Source organism: Pimephales promelas, chromosome 24 (genome assembly GCF_988280905.1).
Source record: "Pimephales promelas chromosome 24, fPimPro1.hap1.1, whole genome shotgun sequence".
Classification (NCBI taxonomy): Eukaryota; Metazoa; Chordata; class Actinopteri; order Cypriniformes; family Leuciscidae; genus Pimephales; species Pimephales promelas.
In genome coordinates, this window is record NC_142792.1 from 10,504,181 (window position 1) to 10,529,829 (window position 25,649).

A 25,649-nucleotide genomic window follows, 5' to 3' on the forward strand; every position below is an offset into this window, starting at 1 on the left:
CCCGCACTCTATATACTCTGATATCCCACAACATCCAGTCCCCAGCGCTAACAGGAAGTGACACTCATCACACAGATTGTGGAAGGGATGGGAATTAGATGCTGTCAAATGAGCATGTCAATGCCACTCAAATCAAAAAAGAGACAGACTCATAAAACAGCAGAAAAAAGCAGGATGAGTGTCATGGAGTCCTTGTTTAGATGAACCAGACCTGCTAGAAATTGAACAGTTCCATAATAACTGAACTGTTTTTATATAATGTTAAACATTTTCTGCATAACCAGAAGCTCATCCTCTTTGAACAGTCACGCCACTAGAATTATCATTATGACAACTTTCCTGTTCAGATAACACATTTCGGAGTTTAAACTTGCCCCATTGACTTCCATAATAAGTGGATTCATGTAAATTTTGAACATTTTAAAAATTATTTTCTGTGTAATCTATGGCATGTCAGATATGCTGTTCAAAACGCTGAAAAAGATGTATATTTTGTTGGGTTTTGTATGCACGTGTAAAAAAGCAGTCCGTTGAACGTGTGTTTACTGTGTGTCCACAGGGAGCCGCTCTGATCCGGATGCTGGCGAACGTCATGGGACAGACGCTATTCCAGAAAGCACTCAATGTAAGTGTCAGTTCAAATGAAGGAGATTCTGAATTTCCAAAATAAAAGTATTTAGTAAGCAAAACAATCAAAGGAAATTCAAAGAGACAATGGCAACGTCACATCGTGTCTAGCCCAAGCTCAAACACAAATAATAACCGTCTCTGCAATGCAGGGAAATGAGGAACTTAAATATAAGCAGATAACAAACTAAAGGTGTAATGATCACATCAGTTAGCATAGTAACTAATGATAGCAGGAACAGAGACAACAGAAAATCAAGAGAAGCAAACTAAAAGTCCATGAAAATGACTGCTAAAAGTGTTTGTGAGATTATTCAACCGTGTCAGTTTACATGCTCTTCTTATCTTTAGAGCTACAACAGCTTGTTTTTTTTTATGTCACGCGCTTCTATCAATATTGAGGTAAAAGTGACACAATCAGGCAAGAGATTAAACATAATGAGACAGAAATTAATTTCATATTTGAAAAAGTCCCAATCAGAAGTTTCTCTGTGTTAAAGCTGTTTACAGTCATGTCTTGGACAAGATCTGATGAAACACATCAATTGTTGTTAAAGCACAAGTGTCTGGTATTGTGTCGATGTTGGTGAACCTCCACATGGTCACCTTCTGTAAAGCTCTTCCTGCGTCCCGTCTTCCAGTTCAGGCCCCTCAGGAGTGAACATCTCTTGATGTATTAGACAGTTTCATTGTTGTTTTGGACACCATTTGGCTTCTACATGAAATTACATCCTGAAATGTGGTTAAAGGATTTGGCCGTGAGCAAACAGGCTGCAGGTTTGAATTCAGTGAGAGTAAATCTGTAAAACAAATGAGTGTTAAATGTAAAACCCTTTTCCTGACATGTGGGTGAGGTGTAAGACTCACATTCAGATTTCTCACCTTCTAAATCCAAAAAAATGACTGAGATGCTGTCAGTTTCAGAGCTTTTTCTGGGTTATTTTTGACGTTGTGGTTTATTGTTGCTCTAGTTGTTGAAAGCACAATCAGGTCATGTTTTCTGCAGAGCAGATTGAATGCGTCGTTTACAGATGTAACAGCTGCACATACACGCTTTATATCGCAGCACAAACACACATCTGACCTGTAGACTTATGTATCTAATGCGCACGTCTTGGACTGGCTATAAATGTATTTACTGTGTTTGCTTTTGTTTACACCGCAGCCACAACCTACTGTATATGTATCGCTTTTATTTCCCTTTTCATTTTTTATTCAAAATATTCACAAACTTGCTCACCATGTCATCATCTGATATTCCTTTTCTCAAAAATGTGTAAGTGATTGTGTTTGGTCATCTAAAACCTTTTATAAATAATCTTGATCTATAACGTGACGTGTTTGTCTGATATGAATAACACCCGCCGGCAAATTCAATTTGAATAGATTGCTAGTGCTGCTTCCACAGACATCAGTGTGTATTTTACAAACTCCAAATCTATTGTTTTACTAGTGCTTATGTGCATTTATATGTCTGAAACCTAAAATAAACATTATGAGGTTGAAAACACTGCATTTGTGATATATGACAGCACTGAGCTCGTCTGTCTCTGGCTCAGCGCCAACCAACGTGTGAAAGCACGGTTTGAATCTGGAAACTATGTCACGTCACTGAACTTTCTAAATCCCATATGTGGGACTGTATTCTAAGGGGCACAGTAATAAACATCCCATAAATGGGAGTCGGGACCATACATGACATATGACATGATGGGCATATTTGAAAAATATGTATAATAGGCTAGGTATTGGTTGGCAGGAATTTCGCCGCTATAAATAAATGAATGATTTCACCGCAAGATTGACACATTAGAGGTGCATGTGCTGAGAAAGTTAATGAAGCTGAAACTGTAGATAATGAAAAGATGGGTGGGATTTCTGAATCCGGGATCAATGCTGCTTCTGTTGAGGAAGGCATGCATGTGGAAAGTAGGAGAAGTGAAACTGAGGAGAAGGAAGCTGTAAAGAGTGTAGGGGAACACGATCGTGGCACAATGACAGGTGCAGGCAATGTAGAAAATGAAACTAAAATTACCTTTTAGGGGAAGATTGTTGATAGTGAACAATTTGGTAGCTTCTATACTCATAAACTGTTATGCGTGGATTGCACTAGATTCCACAAAGTGTATTGTTTCTACCTAAGAATGAAGGTGGACAGGGTTTGGTCCATTTGCCAAGCAGAATGGCAACATTTCATTTACAATTCATTCAGAGATTTTTAACAGGTCCTGATGATCTGGTGTGAAAGAACTTGACCAAAGTCATTCTACTTTGGTCAATGCTGGCCTCCTTTTTATGGATTACAGGAAGTTGAACCTGAATGACATATCTCCTTTTTATTGTGGACTTTTTTAAAATGTGGAGACTCTTAACTCTCAAGAGAATGGACAATTCGGACTCTTTATTTTGGCTTTTGGATTAAAGGGGCTTGTCTAGATGTAACAGATGAAGTACCAGGCCTCACTCAGAAGTTGTGTGCCTCTTGAATTGTAAAGCTGAGGCAAATTGTCTGTGTGGTTGACTCGATGTTTCAGCAGTAGCTCTGATGCTGCGGGCAAAGGTAAATTCGCCACACAGGAACAATAGTAGAAAAGTGGAGGAAGAAGCTCACGGATGGGGAAATTACACTACTTACAAGATTTTGGGAAGGGTTTGGAGGTTGCTGATAAAAAAAAAGATCATGTTACGAAAATTAGAATTACTCCTGACTTGAAGGATATGTCAGGTCCTTTGCTAGACATAAACCTGTTATTAAGTGTTAATAAGTGTGTGTTTTGTGGTTTAAGAGAAAAAGTTTTTCATTGTTTTTTAGAATGCACTCTAAAACGCTGGGTTGTTTTAACACAATTTTGGGTCAAATATGGACAAACCCAGCCATTGGGTTACATTTTTAAATAAAATTTTTAACCCAATGTTTGAGTTTGTCCATATTTGACCCAACATTGTGTTAAAACAACCCAGCATTTTTTAGAGTGTGTGTAAGACTTAAATCACTTTTTGTTTTATTGATTCAAGTGTTTTCAAAATTTGGAGGAATGTTCACGCATAATGCTTTTATTTTTGGGGCCGGTTATAGCCAAAAGCAAAGAGTAAAATGGCAGATGATCAACTTTGTAATTGGTCAAGCAAAGCTTGGAATCTATATTAGAGAAAAAATAGAAAAGAGAATAGACTTGGCCAAGAGATTATGTGTCTATTTAAATTTGTTGTTATATTATAAATAAATTAATGATATGACATCTTTTGAAATGCAGTGGTGCTACAAAAATATTGTCTGTGCTGTGATGGAAGGGGTTTTATCTTTTTCTCTTTTTTAGTGTAGGTAGTGTAGGATTATTTTGGAATTGATAATATTGAATACATTTTTAATGATTTATTTTTTAAAATAAAAATCTCTCTCTCTCTCTCTTTGACTGTGAGGATGAGGAGGTCTTTATTGGTAAATGGTGGATGGGCTGGTGAGGCGGGCGGATGAATGTCTCTTATAAAAGAAAAGTGGGAGTCATAAATGAAGTCTGAATGGTTCTCAGGCTCATGCAGCTGCTGGAGTGATGAAGCGTTCCCGTCTCATTTACACACACTGCCCATCGCTTTTAAAGGCACTTTCAGATGGATCATATTATGGGATGTAGGAAATATTCATTCCGGCTGGAAATGTGAAATGCTTGACCTGTGAATAGCAGAGGACAAGTGCACTACTGCCCTGGAGAAATAAACTTCCGCATGTTACAGTCCATCTTCACCCTCTGGATGTGATTTGGAACAGCGGGAAGCTTCTTCCCTGGATTCAGAGCTTCATGGTCCTGTTTTTCGCTCTCAACGGGATCCTGACTTGGAGAATGACAGTCCATCAGATCCCTGCGGATATTGTGGTCTAATAATTCTTTCTGAACACAGATGAAATAGGCAGATACTTCTCGATTCAATTTCCCAACATTCTTGAACACAAAGAAGTTCCATTTTTCCCATCTTCCTCTTCTTCTCACAGCAGCCCTTTCTGGCGTGGCTGTTCCGCCTCATTATTGCTGGTTTCTGTCTCTCTCTCTTATGGGAACTTTCAGTCTCTCTGTCTCTGTATGATTGATGGGAAGAACAGGTAAACTCAACACCTCAGACAACAATCTACCCCCATTGCCTCAAAATTACTTTCATATTCAGGAAAATTGTAGACATATTTCTTCTTGTATTACTTTTAAGGGAACTCATTTAGATGGATGAGTAATGAATTATTTATGATCTGCTTTGACTGTTATGGTAAAGGCTCTCACAGAAAACTTGTGTTTTAGCTCGGGGGGGATTTACATATCGAAAGAGATCAATCTTTTGTCTCCCTTTGCAGAATGAGGAACCATAACTGAATGTGTTTATAATATCTGATGAAGGGATGTTCAGGATGTTATTCTGTCCTGAAGAGTGTCAGAAGAGTAACTAGCCTTTGCTAATTACATTAAGTTAATTACTCACACAACCATCCCACTGGAATCTGTTGAGTTATGAAGTGTGTCTTTAGATATGATCCTAGCTGTATAACTAGACGGATATTTCGGCATCACATGTACAACATAATTACAGTACATGTTTTTCTGAAAGGTAGAGCAATATTATGCCCGCTACTAAAATAGCGTAGTTTGGCTAAAAACAGCCCCAGAGTGCTTTGTGACATTCACAAGATGTAGGATGGAGTAATACATTTATCAAATATTGTCTCCAAATGAAAAATTCCCATTATTTGTCTGTGATGTTTATTATCATTACAGTGTCACATTAGCTTAGCTCGTAGCAACACCAGTCTCTGTAATTGATAGACGGTTAGTGCTAGTAAACTCTCATGCATGAGGAACGCTATATGTGTATTTTTCTCTCTTTCCTGTCTATAGGAGTGTTTTGGTCATTTAACTGTGGTGGGTAGCAACACGCTCATTAAAATACACACTTATAGGCCAAGCAGACTAGAAAATGTCATCACAAACATAAAATGGCTCTGGGTGGTCCCTCGCTGCTATGCAAATGTATGCAAATGAGCAGAGTGGGTATTTCATACTGCAAAAATCTCATTCAGCAGCCAATTTATACCTGCCGAATGCAGTGACAATGGTCAAATATAATTTTCAGCATCTTTACACAATCACAAAAAGATATTCCTCTGATAACTGTGGTAGATCACATAAAAGTTGTTCTGCTGATGATCTGTCACACGGTTTAGCACAGCAGAGATCCTCATTAAAGGACAGTGCATGAGTGTGGATGTTCTGCTGATCAGTTGTCACACCACTGTTCTCTTGAGTTATTTTCCAGCCCAAAGAAGAATGCAGAGGGAGTGTCCATTTAATTATTATGGTCCATTTAAATTCAATGAATTCATTTTATTGGGAATGTCTGGTCCTTAAGAGGGCTGCTTTTCCTTGCTCCTCCAACAAAGTCATTAGAAGGAATTTATTCATCTCAATGGAATCAGCAGAGTCACCATGGTTACAGAATGTCTTCAAGAGATCTCATTTTTTTTCTTTGAGAGTTCTGGTGTGTTATGGGCAGTGTATTGTTGGCAAAACAACTCAATATGCAATTTGCCTATGTCCCACCGACTTAATAAAGGAAAACTACATCTCTCCAAGATTGCCAAAAAAAGGCCAAAAGAGTGAATAAAAGAGTGATAAACTGTTGTTAAATAGCCAGTGTGATTTGTGAGTTTTAGAAGACAGGACAGAAACAGCTAGGGAGACATAATGATGGTCAGATAGAAAAGATGGTACTATTAAGCTAATATTAAACCTTCCACTATTACTCCTGGCAATGTAAAATTGGTCAAGTCTCGCTCCAGACAAAGAATTTGAGTTCATCTTTTAACCAGGTATCTATCTCCATATATCAACAAGATCATGATAACCAATAACATTTTTTAAAGCTTCTGCAGAACTTGAATGAGGTTCATCGTGATTCCTATCTAAATCAGGGTTTACAGTACAGTCCAACATTTGGAGCATATACATTAAAAATAGAAAACCCTATTTGTCCAACCATAATATCTGCTCTTAAAAATTGACCAGGTATTATCTCAAACATAACTGGTTGATTAAAGACACACAAAGAAAAATAGTATAGCAACACCAGCACTAAGATTAGTCCCGTGGCTTATTAAAATATTTCCCTTCCAATCACAATTCCACTGTGTCTGATTCTGTAAGTCAGAATGAGTCTCTTGAAGCCTAATAATGTCTGCCTTTTTAAGTTGTAAATAATTAAACACAGCAAGTCTCTTTGTTGTGTGATGATAAAAGATTCAATATTTATGGATGCCATGGAAAAGATAATGTTAAGGTATCCAAACCCCCCCCAAAAATAAATGTACAATGATTTCCACACGTACCATTTCCTCCGACGTCTTCTCTCATTTCTGCCTTTTAGTTTTAGTAATTTCACTAAAATTGACTGTTTTTCCACGTCAAAAAGCTCCAACTCCAACATGATCCGCTCTCTTTCAGTCGCCATTGCTTCTAGTAACCTAGCCGCGAGGAATCTACACACAGTGGAACATTAAAACGCTCCACCGCCAACTAGCGTTTCGGAGCAGTACTGCAGAGCAACCAAGACCTGAACGCAGAAGTATAAATGCTCAAGACGGTAGCTTGACGTGAAGTATAAATTGTCCGTCACTCAAACACGCTGCAACTCGCTCAGATGCTCACACACTCATCAGATGCCCACGCACACACACAGAGAGAGAGAGAGAGAGAGAGAGAGAGAGAGAGAGAGAGAGAGAGAGAGAGAGAGAGAGAGAGAGAGAGAGAGAGAGAGAGGAATTGCATTGGTTTAAAACAGATTCATCAGGATGGTAACATGAATCTGGTTCTGCTCCAGATTTAAATCCCAGCCTCTCTGAGAGCTCAGCAGAGCATGTAGAGCGATGGAGGCCAGCTGGACTGGGTCACGCTTTCAGGATCCCAATGCAATTTGCTCAAACCTCTCAGCATGACGCCTGTCTACATTTCAACAAGTGCCCCCTTTGATTTGATTCATAAAACAAAGTCTAAAATAATTCCCTTATTTAAGGACAAGTTCACCCTAAAATAAAATCTGCTTACGCTCAAGTCATTCCAAATCCATAGTCTTTGATTATCCACATTAAATCTTCACTAAGATCTCATTGAGTCTTTCAAATCTGGTGCATCACAATACACCCAAAATCCAATAGTATTGAGTGCATTTAATAATATTAAGTGCTGGCATTTAACCGTGTAAATCTGACTTGTTTTGGTCTTTTCATTTTATAAAGCTCTCAGATGACTTCAGAACACAAGACTGTATTCCACAGAAGTGTGGAAAATGAGAAAATTATCCCTTTAAACCTGTATAAAGGAAGTTCGAAATCAGCCCATTGTATGTCACATACCCCATTAACAGAGAACATGCTATTTTATGTCAGCATGTTCTCTTGACTCAAGCAACAGGAAGAGGATTACAGTTGACGGGTTTATCGCTCACGGTCACTTGAGAGTTATCGATGAATCTCGTACAGCAGGGAAAAGGCTTCCCACCACATGTTCTTATCAGATGAATGTAAATGTGCTCTCGCGGATCAGAGTCCTTCTTCATGTCGCCCACCACCTGTATGACTGAGACTGCGGGGCAGAACAGACACACTGATAATGTAGCGTTTCACACAAGCGCTGCCTCTGTTTAACATATTGAAGTCTTTTAGCAGTGAAATGAACACCCACCAGTGTCTTAGCTTCAGTTATATACAACATTACAGACATCCACTTTGTACATTTGTCTGTGATTGATGTTAAAGTACTTGTATTTACTTTGCTGACTTAAGGTGAGATGTTTATTTTCTTCACAAAGCTCACTTTTAACGAATTACGTATTTATAAATGTTCAATTATAAAGTAGCATGTTAACTAAATTTAGGTAATAGCAAGTTGTACATGGGTATCATGTAAATATATTTTCCGGTTTGTTGTGCAATGATTATCAGAAATCATCATAGTACTTCTTTGTAAGAGTATTTAAGTTTGTAGTCACTGAACGAATTAATGATTTCCCCCATTATTTTTTGTCATAATCCTTGGTGTTTATTTTAATATGGATAACTTTAGCAATGTCTTGAAAGAAACTCTTGTAAAATTGTGTTTCTGATTTGTATTTTTCTCATTTTGTGACATGCTGATGCAGCATCCACTTGAACAACATAATCAGCCTCTAATTGGCCTCCTTATGGTACTTCCTTGAACTGACAGCCAATCACACCCAAACATCTGCTGCTAATTTGCATATGTTCAGCTTGAATTGAGCGGATTAGTAATGTTATTGTTTTGGCTTATTTCGTTTCCCAAGTTCACCGTTTCTGTCCAAGTCCAATTTATTTATCTTCCAATATTGATCTCCGTCTCTGTCTGTTTGCAGGATTACTTGATGACGCACATGTATGGGAACGCGGCGCGAGATGACTTGTGGGACAAATTCTCAGAGGTAAGATCTTAAGCATCTTCTGGGTGTGAGACCTCCATCCACGAGTGGGAATCATCGATGGGGTCAGTGAGCAGCGAGCTGACGAGTCAAATTGTATGTGTTCAACCTACTTAAATTTGCCCAGTGCATCTCCTGCAGGCAGGTGTTAAGAGATTCATGCATTGCATAGACATGTAGGTCAGAGGCCATTATATAACTGCACATCATCAGTGGCTCACAATTCATGCCAATACACCACCTACTCACATCAACACATAAAGGTTTTATGGAAATGCCACATGGGAAGGAGTTTGATGCACAGGCAGGGTTGTGTTTGATATTCTTGCTTTTAAACTTGAGGTTATGAATATGAAAAGTTTTCCACAGGGGAGGGTCACATATTGATCCCGAAATCTGATCACTGTAACTTGCTAAATGCAAATGTTCACAGATACTGATTATGAAGTATTGCTGATGCTGATTCTGGTGGTTTTAATTAACTTATAAATTACTCGAATCTTATCAGACCAGATTAGTGAAGAGTCACATAATTGCTGACAAGCCTGATGAGTCTCTCAGATTAAACATGAGCATTTGCCCTTCAGCTCAGGTGTAGCCAAGAATAACCCAAGGAAAATCTAAAAATGATCCACCGTTGAAAGAAAATTCACTAATTTAGGTGAAAATTCACTCAGGTCTCAAAAATACAGTATTTATTGGGTTTTGTCAAGACTGCCCTCCTCCTGACAAAAACACTGACAGGTATGTTTCCTGAGATTCGCTGCTTCAATTTATCCATATTTTCTAGAACCACAGAAGGTTTAGCAACCATAGTGGCAAACTTCATTTCCCATAATCCCTTCAGTTTGGTTACCAGGACAACTAAAGTTGCAATGTTAATGCAAAGCTTATACAATAAATCACAATAAAACCTGAAAACATTTTTTTTTTTGAATGATTGTTTCTTTATTATAACCTCACACATGCAAAAGTGCTAGTACTATTGCAATTTTGTTCTATATGTGGCATTTCCATACGCCTCATTTACCTAGATGGACGGAGGAGGTATCGAATTGATGAAAGGGATGTAATTGCTAAGATAACAAAATGTATTAACCTTATCCATCCAACGCATTCTCATCCTTTAACGCCATATAGAACGCTATATGACAAAACGGCGCTATACTACGCACATGGCACCCGTTATCGTTAATATAACACGCGCTGTGAGGGCTAAGTTTAGGTCTGGGGTAGGGTGTGCGTGTCATATTCACGCTAAAGGATTTATAACGTCTTGGGTTCGCGTGTTATATTAACGATAAAGGGTGCCATGTGCGTAGTATAGCGCCGTTTTTGCTTATATAGCGTTATATGACGTTAAAGGATGAGAACGAGCTGATCCATCGAATAATATGTAAGATTTAAGCTTTTTTTAAGAAAGGGCATACAGGTATATAGATGAGGGCATACAGTATAAAAGCTTAATACACTAAGAAAAAGTGAGTGAAACTGCTGGTCATCTATAATCTCAGTGAAGTTGAGCATTGGGTTCAAGTCATCAGCACAAAGATGAACTTTTAAAGTCAAACGAGTCTCAGCAAGTCCTCTCAGCGCTCATCTTACAAAGTGTCATGACTTTAATGAGATTACTTTCAAGCGTAATCTCAAAGTTATTATAGTTTGTAATGGAACAGCAGGACATTTAGCAGCTATCAGTATCGTTGAAGGGTTTTGTCATTCACATCACTCTCCCAAGTGTCGGCTGATGGGCGCCCGCTTCTTCATTTTCTCTATCCCAACAGAAAGGATTTAAAGGTGAATTCATGTCACCAGGACCCTCGTATCCTCTCAGTGACTGTGTTTGTGAGGCACTGACGAATTTAGCTACATTAACAGTCCGTGACAGCCCATCATCTAATGAATACTGATATGCGCTGTGTTCATTAGCTATTCATGAAATCCAATTTGCGGCAATAATCTGGCAGTGCTAAGCGCCCACAAAGCCCTTTGTCAAGCTCACGACACATCGCCGGACCTGCCTACACTTCCTTTAATTATTTTCACCAGGGCAAAGGTACAGTAGCTTCCTGAAAGAATCCTAAAGAAAATGATTCATAATGTATGAACATCAGCTACTGTCATCAGCCCCTGCAGAGCCTCTTCTTCACATGGTAAACAAAATGTGTGTCATCGACAGTTGTGAAAAGTTGTACGGTTTCCCTTAAAGGGGTCCTATTATGCTTTTTCACTTTTTCAACTTGGTTAGTGTGGAACTATTTGAGCATAAAAAAGTGCAGCAAGGTTACAAAGCTCAAAGACCACTCGAAAGGGAGATATTTTATTTGACAGAAATCACTTTACAATAAATCTTTTTACAAGAACTCGTTTACAGCGCTTTTTTCTGGATCTTGTGAAGTCACAATGTTACGTATTTAAATAATCCACGCCCACGGAATATGTGATAAAAAGGTGCAAGGCCTGGTTGAGCTGCATTAGAGTAGACAGTGTTATCGCTATGTCAAAGAGACACTGTTTTGACATAGAATACATAAAATTAATGTGTGTTTTTTTTTGGACAATCAAGCATGAAAGTATATTCTTGTATACCCAAAAAACAAAATCATCTTTAACATATTCTATATAATATCCTAGACACTAATCAATTAAAGTAATCTCATACAAGCTTAGTTAGTCTCATAACTAATACTCACAATGGTCATAATCAATTGGTATTAGGAAGAGTGTCCCAGTTACACTAGAGAAGGGAAGTTTACATGCTCGATGGATCTAGTCAAGCTGAAGTTTGCAGAATGCAAGAGAGCCTGACAGAGCACTTTGTTTCTGCTGCCACATTTCTCTTCCAGTCCCATGGGTCTCCACAACACACTGACTCAGTGCTGCTGCAGAAACACTGTAGCTCTCCAATGGTTACAACCAATTTTGTAAATAATTACTGATTGGCTCCAGTAAATAAGAAATGCTGCAACTATTTAGGATCCCGTGAATGGAAATAATTGGAAATATCTGTAGAGCCAATGACATTCTCTCTAATCCAAACCTAGTCTACTGCTTACACTGACGCAGCTGCATCAGGAATGAAATGAAACCTCAATTGATACACAATACTCTTTATATGAAACCCATAGAAGGCTTGGCTCACAATTGATTCCAGTAGAATTTTATGTTATGATGTTGCTAGAAACATGATACTCTAATAACCTTAAAAATACACAACACACACAGACACTAAGTAAAATAGTCAATTTCTGTTCTGAATTAAATATGATGTTTTATGAACAAAGTTCTAGAGGAGCACATTCAAATGATTTACGATTGGAGTAAGATTGGAGGGCTACACATACACACACCTAAAAGACAATTAGGAACACCGTACTAATACTGTGTTTGACCCCCTTTCGCCTTCAGAACTGCCTTAATTCTACATGGCACTGATTCAACAAGGTGCTGAAAGCATTCTTTTGAAATGATGGCCCATGGACATGGTCAGAAACAATGCTCAGGTAGGCTGTGGCATTTAAACGATGTCCAAATGACACTAAGGGCACCACGCACAATGGTAACAATGATGGATCCATGTTCTCATTCTGTTTACGCCAAATTCTGACTCGAGACTCATCAGACCAGGCAACATTTTTCCAGTCTTCAACTGTCCAAATTTGGTGAGCTCTTGCAAATAGTGGAAATGAGTGGTACCCGGTGGGGTCTTCTGCTGTTTTAGCCCATCCGACTCAAGGTTGTGCATGTTGTGGCTTCACAAATGCTTTGCTGCATACTTCGGTTGTAACAAGTGGTTATTTCAGTCAAAGTTGCTCTTCTATCAGCTTGAATCAGTCGGCCCATTCTCCTCTGACCTCTAGCATCAACAAGGCATTTTCGCCCACAGGACTGCCGCATACTGGATGTTTTTCCCTTTTCACACCATCCTTTGTAAACCCTAGAAATGGTTGTGCGTGAAAATCTCATAAACTGTGATTTAGACCCATTTAGACCCTGGTTCCTGTGGTGTAAACACACCTAGTACCACCCCACAGTTCCTAGTTGCTGGGGAAAGTTCCTGCGGTGGTGACGCGACTACACATCAAGTTTTTTTTTGTTTCAAAGTTTCCTTGATCAAATTCTTTATAATATTTGATGTATATGGATAACAAATTAATATTTGTTATTTTTACATAAATTATTCTGAAGGTTTGTCCAATGGTTTGCAGTCACCTACTCTTCATATCATTGTTTTCAAAATCGATACACCAGCCCAAGGTGAAAAGGTTCATAAAGCATTGCCAAGTTCAGAGTTTTTGAAAACAACTCATATGAGTCATTTATATAAGCATTTTCAAAGAGTAAGTAGAAAACGTGTATGCAGTATATTTCCTACAGGGACAAAACTTAGTCACATTATGAGCTTTCCACATTAATGAGCCGTGAGATCCAATTTCATGTTTTACTACTATAAAAGGGAGGAGAAGCGTCCTCTGAAGAAATCAGACTTATAAATCTATTTTTACTCATTTACAGGCGTTGCTCTTGTATAGAGAGGTTAGATAACTGGAAATTGCCTTGTAATGTTCCTCCGTGTGCAGTGTGAATTTTAATCACCTTTCTATTCACTAAGAGTTTTTAATTAAAAGTCCTGGATGGGTTTTCATTTACATCCATTTTAGTTTTGCAAGACAAACAAAACCTGAATCAGCCCAAATATGTGCATAAGAACCCATTAAAGCCATGAAATCTGAATGAATTTATAAATATGTTTCATTGGGTGGTCCCTAAACCCTAAAGCCCACCAACACAACTCACTTCCACTCAACTGACACTATCTGACACAATTTATTTCATGTTCTACTCACCATTACATACCCTTCAATGCTTGATGTTTTATATTTTGTGTCACAGGCCATGCAGCGGGAGGGAAAGGATATCAACATCACGCAGGTCATGGACCGCTGGACCCTGCAGATGGGTTACCCTGTCGTCACCATCAGCAAGAACGACAGTCTTGACAATAGTGTCACCATCTCCCAGGAGCACTTTGTCTATGACATGGACGCCAAGATCCAGAATCCTGAGCTGTTCAACAAAAGGTAGTGTGCTATATCTAAAATGTGCTATATGTTGAATGGGCTATATGTCGAATGCGACAGGTTGTTCCATGAAAATGAAACCCTATCAATCAACTAACCTCTGATTCTCCATGAGCTCATAAATTAGTGCAGAAAATCCACCATAATACGCAGAGGTCTGTATGTTTGCTGAACACTGCAATGCTGAATAATGTAAAAATCCCACACAGTGATGCTCTGAGAGTTTCCTGTGATCAGATCAAGCTCAGAGAGAAAAAGATCCTACAGTTGTTCTGCAGCTGAAGAGAAACCATTTTGATTCAAAATAAGATTAAACTTTAAGATATTTTGGAAGAAATACAGAAGAATAGACCATATGGAGATTATAAGCAGAGCTAGACAGATAAAGACTAGCCTAGCGCCCCACAAGAGCATGAAAACCCAGAGGATTTCCTCACTTATCCAAAGGATGTGAACAGTTTAATGCTTAGCATATCTTGTCTGCCTTTTATCACTCCTACTAAAAGAAACAGCTTAATCCAGTTTACAATGGCTTGATGGTTTTCAATCGAAACCAAGTCAGTCAGCTAATACCAGTAAACATTCTTAGGCTTGTATATGATGTTTTTTTTTCTTTAGTATGACAGTGTAAAGAGTATTTGTATGAATTAGATCTCACATCATGTTCACTCACACAAGCTATCAAGCTGCTATTAACTGAGCATTTCATTTATTATTATTATTCATGCAAACCCGTCACCGCCACATGCTTTTGGCACCCGTCTGCATTGCCACAGAAAAACGCATGTGTCACTGGCAGATAAATTAGTTTAATTCTTTGTTAGTGTGAGATGAATAATTCAATACCGCCTCTAATCTGTTTTAGAAATCCTCCTTTTGTTTTGGATCAGACACTGTTAGAATTGACTCAAGAAAAGAATTGAAATTCTGAACTGTCATTTTGAGTGTGTGTGGTGAGGGTTGTTAAGCAGTATTGCCATTTAGATAATCAAGGTGAGAACAATATCAATGTCAAACACCTGCAATTTCAGAACATGAGAAAAAAACTCTTGAGCTTGTAATCTATTAGATATATTGTTGTGATTGCTTTTTGACTGAAGGTGGTAAAAAGTTGAATCTATTAGTTAGAAATAGGAGATAATAATAACTAGTGAGATAAAAGCATAATTTCTGGAATTATAAAAGCATCAGATTATCTTCATTCTGCACGGCTAGGCTAGCTCTCCATAACAAGCCATCTAATATCATAAATATGAAACATACAGTGTGTTTGTCCGCCTCTTTCCTAAGTTCATTTGTTCAGAGCAGACAAAGCCCCCTTCCTTTGAACGTATCCTCCTACATGAACGAGTTTTCTGAGCGCTGTGGTCTTCTGCGGAGGCGTTCAGAAGCAGAGCTGCTCCAGGAATCAATAGCAAAGCTGTGTTGCGAGTAGGGGGCATCTCTTTCCTGTTTTGCCCCTCAGGCGGGTGTTCAGCTGAGTACCAGACAACCTGCCAGAATGCAGGGGGATTTGGCACCTTTGTAAATGCAGTGTAACACCTCACTTGAGGCTTTAAGCCAGCCTTGCAAAATGTGCTGACAGAAACATTGACTGCAGCAAAAAGAAAACAGACACGGTTTGAATGTATTTCACACTCCTTCTGTGTGTTTCATGTCCACTGCCATCTCATTAAAGTTCATAGAGAGTCCAGAGTCTGTCTGGAGATGTCCAAACTCTACAGAAAAATGATATTTCTTCCACACCGTTGTACTAGAAACACATGCTGGCTTTTATGAGACACTTTAATATTCTTGAAGAAGCTTCACAATCCAGCTAGCAAAGAGCCACACACATGTTAATCCATCTTCTTTCAAACGTGCATTAAAGGAATATTTCTGAGTTAAATACAACAGCTTAAATCATAGCCTTTTGATCTGTTATTTATTTTTACCACAGTAATTAATTTTGACTTGTCCTTCAGTTTGTAAAATGAATGAAAACATGTTTATAGTAATGCATTTACAGCCTAGCATGCTAGCATTATAAAAATAGATAACTAAACATTTTTTTGTGCGTGTTTGTAAAGTAAGGGTTTTGTATAGATCTTGTAATTTGTATTTAATGCTAAATGTTTCTTTGAAATTGTCACTGAAGCTTATAGCTACAGCTAATCTGATACATCAGCTTGTTATTAGCGTATTAGCAGTAAGCTAATAGGCCACCAATTTCCTCACAATTATAAAACCTCAATATTTAGTTAGTAAAATTTAACAATTCATTAGAAGTGGACATAATTGTAAATATTAGAAAAGTGAAGTTTATACCTGAAATGGGGACGCTATCTTTCACCTCATCTGAAATCATCAAAGGAGTCTGGAGCTGAAACGTTGCTTCATTAACACCTTTACACTTGTATCTTACCTGACTTCTGATTGGATTTTCACAGCACAGATTTTGTACTGAGGTGATGTCATTGAGAACTTATTAGCGCTTGAAAGCATAAATTAATTTTCCCATTGCAGGTTTGACTGTGTTGGATACATGCAGTTACTCCTGTGAATTATTTACAGTGCCGAGGTGGATCTGAGGATGTGAGGTTGGTGTGAAACTGCGTAAAAACTTGTTATTGGAGGTTCAGGTTCACATTGTGACGATCAGATCCCCACAATGAGAGAATATCATCAAGAACCTGGCAATAAATCTGTCAAGCACCACTGTTACAGTGAAGAATATAAAAGAAAACTCAGTATCACTATAATAATTCAGAGATGCTGAAAACACAGAAATACTAGGCAGTTTACAGTTGGTTTACTCTTGGAAACGTTACACAGTGCAGTAATCCAATCATCACTGGAATGAGTACAACCAGTTAACAGAGCAAAACATCTGAAATGCAACGAAACATTAACTGTGAACATGCATCAGCTGAATAAAATAGAAAAAACTGTAGATCTAAAGTGCCTTTCATAGCAGGGAAAATCCGCAACAACAATATTAAAGTAACGAATGGTTCATTTTCTTTGGTGTACATAAAAAAAGTGTAATGGTAAAATATATGTGCATAAAAATATATATACAGTTTTCCTCAATACCCTGCACATCACATTCTTTCTCCAACCCATCTCGCAAAACATCCTCATGTTCCTCATGGTCCCAGTGGTTTCAAACCGTCGCTGGATGATTGACTGAAAGTCTAAAGCAAGTCTTCAAAGCAACAGCTCAAGCTCAACACAAACCCCAGTCTGTGTGGACATCCATGGAAGGTTTCAATTGAGGACACTTGTATTTTTTCTTCTTTTCAGTGCGGCTGGTGTTCGATAAAAGTGTTTTCAGGATTTACAGAATCACACATGTTGAGCCACAAAAAGCCCCCAGTGACTCATTATGGACCGAAAGCCAGCAGTCCCTGAAGAGAGCCTGATATATTATCATCACACCCGCACAGAGAGACAGAGAGACAGTGAGACTTAAAAACCCATGAGCAGAGAGAGGATAGTGTGTAAATCACAGTGAATTTTAAATGTAGAAACATCCAGACCACATCTGTTACTCTTTTACAGTGGTGATATGGTGTTGAAGGCTCAGGCATTTCACTCTCATATGTTGCTAATTATAATTTGCCTGAATTATTAATCTATAGAAGTTTTTTTTAATGATTACTGTAACAAAAAAAAAACTATAGCAACCACTTTGAAGTTGAACACCTTATAACAACCATGTAGCACCCAGTCATTGTGGTAGTAAATGTTGCATAGATCGCATTGTCATACAATGATGTCAAAAGTCCTAAATATTACAAATTATATTTATTGTACACTATTATTATTTATTTCAAAAATCATACCTTTTTTTAATTCTGCTTCTGCCTTCACGTGTGTGCATAACAACTCTTCTTGGTAAAATCACTGTAATGCCAGCCCGTTCTCATCCTTTAACGTCATATAGAGCGCTATATGACAAAACGGCGCTATACTACGCACATGGCACCCGTTATCATTAATATAACACGCGAACCCAAGACGTTATAAATCCTTTAGCGTGAATATGACACGTACACCCTACCCCACACCTAAACTTAGCCCTCACAGCACGTGTTATATTAACGATAACGGGTGCCTTTAGCGTAGTATAGCGCCGTTTTGTCATATAGCGCTCTATATGACGTTAAAGGATGAGAATGCGTTGGTAATGCACTGCCTCTCATGTTGCTTTCACTTAGCCTATATGATATTGTCCATTAAGAGCAAGTGAATAATATCTACATCTGTACATAACAAACACAGGTTTGTTCCATAAACATTAAGTGATGCCCACATGTCTCATGTCTCATCTCTCACACACTTTACCCATCTGCTGCAGAGACTACACTCTTCATTCGTGCTTTAGCTAAAGCTCGGGGCCATAACACAAAGTTCCTGAGGGATGTAAATAACGATGATGATAACAGACGCTTCCATAAATGAACAAACATGAGCCACCAAATTACCAGCCTGTGGAGAACTTTAATTTTCTTTTGCTTTCTTCTCTTGTTCAATCCCACTGATGAACACAGTTTTATGTAAATGTATCTGTGTGATTTCATTTGAACACACACACACAGATGCTTCTATTATCTCTGAAATTCATAAGTATTGTTATCAGCGCTCATCTACCGCAGAATCTCTCTCTATAGTCTCCTTATAAACATATGCGTTTAAATACTGTTTCCCAGCAGGCTTCATGTAGCCTCATCTTATGCATAATGTCTTCTCAACTGTGTTATAGTTATATCCTCTGCGATACAAACTTTCATCCCAGCATCTCCTGTGTCTGCTGTTTACAGCTGTTTCTCCTGCCTTTAAACGTCTTGTTGGTAACACTTTAATTAAACCTTTTTTATAATGCATTTTAAATGCATTGATTATGCCTTGTAATGCACCTTACAATGCATTGCATGTGACCACAGTTATGCCTAAAGAAAGTATAATGCATTAAAACACCAGACAAACAACCCATTTCAGGTACTAAGGAATCTGACAATATTATAATGCATTTTAACTTTGGTTAAAGTTATTTATGAAAAGATGCACTGCTTTACAGCGTACATTATGAATTCATCTATAATGCATTTGTCACATGAAGGTGGAGGTCCAAATGCAGCTTTAATGAAGGGGCAATCCAGACACGTAATCCAAAATACAGGCAATAGGTCAAAACACAGGTAGGCAGTCCAAACAAACAAACAAAGAAAAAAGGGTCAGAGGCACAAGAGTAATCCACAGAACAGGCAAGAAATCCCAAAACAAAGAGACATGAAATCAGGGAAAACACTCGCAAATGCAGTGCAACAACATACAAAACTCTACAGTTAGTGCATGAGTGAATTAAATAGGCTAAGACTAACAAGGTAATGAGACACCTGTGAATGCAATTAGTGATGATGAGTCCAGACAGTAAGTTATGTGAGATGTAGCTTGTGAGGGAGTGATAATTGTCTGTGTGGAGTGGCTCTCAAGGGCACCCCAGGTGGTTACAGCATTATACATAAAGGCTTTAAGTAAAGAGTTCCCATATTGTTTGTAACAGAGCTTTCTGTCTGTCTTTTCACAAAACCCTCATTGAGGCTTGTTCAGATATAATTAAGACACATTAAAGGGATAGTTCACTTTGAAATACATTTTTGGTATGTTTTAGCTTACCTCAAGGGCATCCAAGATGTAGCTGTCTTTGTTTCCGCAGTATTTTCAATTTTGACATTTTCAAATTTTTAAATTTAGATTTTTAGGTCAAACCGTTGTCAGTCATATAATGGAGGTATATGGGGTCCACCTCAAAGAGCAAGCACAAAGAAGTCCAAATTAAACATGATTTAATGACTCGTAAATGTAAGTACACATTGATGGCCTAAGACACAAAACGAGCGGTTTGTGTGAGAAAACAAACAGTATTTATCGTTTTACCTCTTGTAACCACAGCCACGTCCAAGTGATCTGAAGGCATGGGTGTTTCGGTCTGTGCAAGTGCCGTAAAGCGTCGGAAGTGATCTCTCGCGCGATTGCGAAAAAAATTCAACGTCGTCTGTTGATATATCGGAATCGTCTTCCATTGCGTTTTCCTAATATGTTTAGATCTTCACATTGAAGGGTAACACTTCTGAAATCTCTGTGTAAACAATGAGTGACGTACACACGCGAGATATCACTTTCGCCGCTTGCGCAGATAGAAACGCCCTCGCCCTCAGATCACTTGGATGTGGCTGTGGTTACAAGAGGTAAAAACTATATAAATGCTGTTAATTTTCTCACACAAACTGCTCGTTTCGTGTCTTAGGCCATCAATGTGTACTTACATTTACGAGTCATTAAATAATGTTTAATTTGGACTTCTCTGTGCATGCTCTTTGGTGGACCCCATAGACCTCCATTATATGACTGACAGACAAGAACAGTTTGACCTAAAAATATTAAAATTGAAAATACTTTGGAAACAAAGACACCGACATCTTGGATGCCCTTGAGGTAAGCTAAAACATATATAAAAAAATCATTTCAAAGTGAACTATCCCTTTAAATAACATAATAACATCTTTCCTGAATGAAGAAGGTGAGTCACCAGCAGCCTGAAAAGGATTTTTGTCCATTCCTGTCAGATTTCCAACTAACACAAATCCTTAATGATCCAACCCTCTCCCCACAGCCAAGACTGACATCGTGGATAATCCAGACGGTTATTTAATCCTTCTCATATTTAATGACTAAATGTTGACATTTATGAGGAATATGTGGTGCGTGGCTGTGTAAAGTTCACTGCCACAGTGCTAGGCTGCTGTGACGGTTGCCAGGGTGTTGCTATGTGTTGCTATGTGAAATATCAAGATAAAAGACAGCTTTTCATGATCTGTTGTTCTAGTCAATGAAAAGAGCTTTTCATTAGAAATTACTGTAGGGGCATAATGAGCTAAGATAGCTAAGATATTAACATGCTATCCAAAGGAAGGGATGGTGTTTAAACACTTAAACTTTTATAAAATGATTTGATTTTCATGATTATGAATGAAAACACCATTAAGGCGATGTTCTGTCATTTGCACTGAATAAAGTATAATGTGGCTATAAATGCACATCTTAAGTAAAGATTATGATCCATGAAGATATTTAGTAAATTTCCTACCTTAAATATATCAAAATTTTATTCTTGTAAGTGGATGCAGCACAATTGCCAACAGAAATGGAAACCTTTAAAAGGCGATTTTCTCAATATTCCGATTTTTTTTTTTTGCACCATCAGATTCCCGATTTCAAATAGTTGTATCTCCGCCAAATATTGTCCCATCCTAACAAACCATACATCAATGGAAAGCTTATTTATTCAGCTTCAGTGTGATGTATAAATTTCAAAAAATAAAAAAAATGACACATAAGACTGCTTTTGTGGTCCAGGGTCACATATGGTCATTTTTCACATTCTCTAGTGACATTTGAAAACACATTAAACAGCAATAGAACATTAAACCTACATCACAGAATTGACTGTTGTTGATCCGTGATCCTAGTGCACATGCTGTGAACCCATAAAAAAGCTGAGGAAGATAAAGTTAAAATATTTGTTTGTAGCGTGTACAAATGACTTAGTCTTACATTAGATCTCATAATGATACAATATTTATTGCTTTGGGTCAGCAACGCTGCACTCTTGCTGTCTGGGGTAATTTATGCTGGCAGACAGCAGAACTCGTCCACGTGTGTGTCTGACATTTTGACAGGCTGAAAGAGGGGCGGCCATCCAGTGTGACAGCTGTCAGCCAGAGTTTGACTGGAGAGGCTCTCATACCTAGACATGTTCAAGCACACACAATAGTACATGAAAGCTTTAGAGCCACAGATGAATCGACATCAAAATGAGGTGGCGACACAGAACATGACAGCGATCGGGTGCCGCGTGATACACAGCTGTGTGTGTGTGACAGAGAGTGAGATAGAGAGAGAAAGCAAAGCACTCTGGGAAAGAATGAAAGCTGATTTCTTTGAGCTTTGACACTGCTGGGTTTTCTTTGAGCTTCACAATCATCTGATACTCCTGATTTTGTCACTCTGCCTGCTAGTGTTGAGACAGAGAGGATATTGCACGGATGTGTCCCACAATACCATTAAACCGTGGGCGTCCATATGTGTCAAATTATGCACGTCATACAGTTTGTATCTGTGACATTTAAACTCCTGAGATCACACAGAAGCTTTTCATCTGTTATTTCTCTTTGTCTCAGCTTTCAGTGGCAGATACCGCTGACGTTTGCAGTGGGAAACTCCAGTCACATATCAACAGAGACCATCATGTGGGTCGCCAATAAAACAGGTAAAATTATACAAAGTGCTTTTATTAGCTTATGGGTCACATTATTCTAATGAGGATGTTCCTTTATTGTGATGATGTCGGGACAGTTTGATATCACCCTGACTTTGTTAGACCTAAAAAAAAATGGTCTCATGTCCTTGCCCCATGAAATCCCCATCAGCCAGTAAGATACCAAATAAAAAAAGTTTTTCTTAAATTGGATTTCCTCATTAAATGTGACTAATTCAGCTCTGTATTTATGTAAAAATCTTTTTACTAAACACTTCAATGCTATTCTTTTGTGATTCCCACACTGGTGCAGCACCCACACGTCCACCATCATTACATGCAATCTTATTCCATTACATTCCTCTCCTTTGGGAAAACGAGGTGGATTTTCTTTAGACGGAGGCACAGCGAGTCAAATTCCAAGAGCCGGAATTGAATTTTCTCTGCGAGCGATCCATGTGGCTCAAAGCTGAAATTTCCCCTGATCATGAGACCATTTAACAGCCTCCATTTTCTGCTCACCTTCCATGAAAAACGGCCCTCAGCAGGGCAACAATGCAGATGACACCGAGCCGGAGACAATGACTCTTGAAGCAAACACACACTGTAACATAGAGACCTCATTTATATGCATTAACTCACCGCATGACTCTTGAAATCTGGCCGCTGACGCTTGGATGCTTCCTGGATCACGATACACTGCAAATCCATTGAGTCCATGAGCGCTCGAAAGCACTTAACCAGTGCATTTGTTAGCCATGAAAAAGCACAAGGTCTGGCTGGAATATTACAGGTTGAGAACGTGGCAAACACAACAGATTACAGATGTTGCATACTAAATGCTGAATGCATCGTCTCTTCGTGTATATTTCTGTGCAGGTCTGAGTTCATTTCAAAGATAATAATTGTGCTATGCATAAAAAGCTTTGCAAGTTCACTGTCAGGTAGAATCCATCAGTCCATCTGAACTATAGTGACTGGTTTATATTTCATTAGAAATGCAGTCAGTTTAATTGCTTAATATACATTTTGTTCGTTAACTTCCCGTTATCTGAATATATCCACATCTGTCGGTGAGCGTCTAGGCGTCATTTAGCGCCGCATGTTTCTGCTTATAAGAGCTACAGTGTCTGTCAGAAGTGTCATTCAATTTTTGATTCAACTTCTTTTTTTTCCACTGCTGTATTTATAGAGAGGCACAGAGTGGGTCACATGAGCGGCGAAACGTGGTTGCTGGGCAACATTAATCAAACGGGATATTTCCGAGTGAACTACGACCTCCACAACTGGAGACTTCTCATTCAACAGCTGATGAGCAACCCAAAGGTATTTCTTTCTTCAACAACTGTCTGTCCTTCTGGCTCCTCACGTTTTATCCAAAGTGTTTCTTCCCCCCTTCTGTTTCCTCATTCTCCTCATCACTTCCTGCTGTTTTGTAAATGTCTGTGCTATTCTCTCACGACAGATCATCTCAGTGGGCAACAGGGCCGGTCTGATTGACGACGTCTTCAACCTGGCGAGGTGAGAGAGTCTGAGACCTACTCTAGAGATCCATCTAATAGCCTTCACACCCCTGCAGGAAGCCTTAGACTATTCAGGCTTATTGTGTCTTGCTTTTTATTCTCTCCGTAACCGTCATATTATTTCAGGCGGTCGTTCACCTACCAGTGAGAGAGCACAAAGTGACAGTGGTGAGGAAAATCTCTTGCCCTTGGTTTCACAGACAAGGCTTAAATCTAGTCCCAGACTAAAATGCATGTTTGAGCTGTTTTAAAGGGGTGATGAACTGAAAAATCTAATTTTCCTTGAGCTTTTGACATCTAAGAGGTCATCATATTATAAGAAAATCCTGTAAGTGTCAGAACTGAAAACGTCCTTGTTAGTCCAATAAAAGCTTTTATTGACACCAGCCTCAACAAACGACTAAATTCTAATAGGACTGCATGGATAAACTTTATTTTTAATGACGTTCCAGCTGATGAGGGTAAAACATCGTCCGTCTGTTTGCGTCATTTCACTGAGAATTGTCCTGTAAACAAGACTGGATTTGCAGACAGATTAAGAGTAAAGAACGGTGCTGTGCCGTCTAAATTAGACCTGACAGGAATGGTGAAACACAAGGACTCTGGGTCGAACATTTATGGGCGAATCATTCCGGTTGTCATTTTACAACATTGGACGTTTTCAAAACCAAGCGAACGTCATAAGTTGACCTCAGACAACAATATAATAAAATTTTAAAAGCCAGTTCATGACCCCTTTAACTGAAAGCAACTTGCACTGGCATATCTTAAAATATATTGGTGTCATTGTTTTGTCATTGTTATATATATATATATATATATATATATATATATTATATAAAGGCCCATTTATATAAAAACTACTTAAACTAAGGTTTAATCCTGGCTTAATCTAAGCCCTGTCTGCAAAACCAGGCTGTATAAAGGCATATTGAGCCCAAGTCTACAAAAATTATCAAGATCTCTATAAACCTCACTATGGTGAAAATGTGTTTATTAACCCATATAAATAAATTGTACGAACTAAATGTACCATAAATTTTGTCATTCCATGAAATCTCAATAATTATTGTTTAAAAGGTTTAATCTCCCCTGCTTTTGCAAAACTAGACCTGGATCTTTTTCACACTGGGAATTTCTAAAACCCAATTTTACCAAAACGAGCTTCATTTTTATGCATCACAGGCATCAAAGAACAGACAGGGTAGCTTTTACCTAAAGTTACAAGAGCAAATCAGTGCAAATGGATATTCATCTTCCAGGGATTTCAAAAGATTACATCACGACTGACAGATCTGTACAATAAAGTGAAAGTGTTGCAAGACTCGAAGACTTGTTCATTCCTGGTTTTAACATCCATCTCAGTTGCTCTGCTGGTTAGCCAGTTACATTTTTTTGGATGATACAAAAGGACCATCTAGATAGTTTCTATATACTAGATATTTTTTCTATACAAAGCATCCATTTCACATCATCTGTTATGCATCCATAACACTTTCCAAAATTGCACCACCAGACGCAGGAATCCGTATTATGATAAATCTCCATTTTATATTCAGTTGTAGTGGACCTAAGTAATCAGTCCCAGATAATTAGCAAATCAGCAGCAGATGCCTACGTTCTGTTGATTGGCATTTGAGATAGATATTT

The 25,649-nt window shown here is 38.4% G+C and overlaps 1 protein-coding gene across 1 annotated transcript in view; it reads left to right on the top strand.

Moving 5' to 3' along the window:
* LOC120476938 (thyrotropin-releasing hormone-degrading ectoenzyme) overlaps positions 1–25,649 on the top strand; it is a 105,819-nt gene that overhangs the window by 60,361 nt on the left and 19,809 nt on the right. The window contains exons 7-12 of the mRNA XM_089126721.1: positions 560–625; positions 9,031–9,096; positions 13,987–14,174; positions 22,400–22,488; positions 23,669–23,802; positions 23,942–23,997. Coding sequence (XP_088982847.1) covers positions 560–625; positions 9,031–9,096; positions 13,987–14,174; positions 22,400–22,488; positions 23,669–23,802; positions 23,942–23,997 — 599 coding nt within the window. The remainder of the gene's footprint in view (positions 1–559; positions 626–9,030; positions 9,097–13,986; positions 14,175–22,399; positions 22,489–23,668; positions 23,803–23,941; positions 23,998–25,649) is intronic.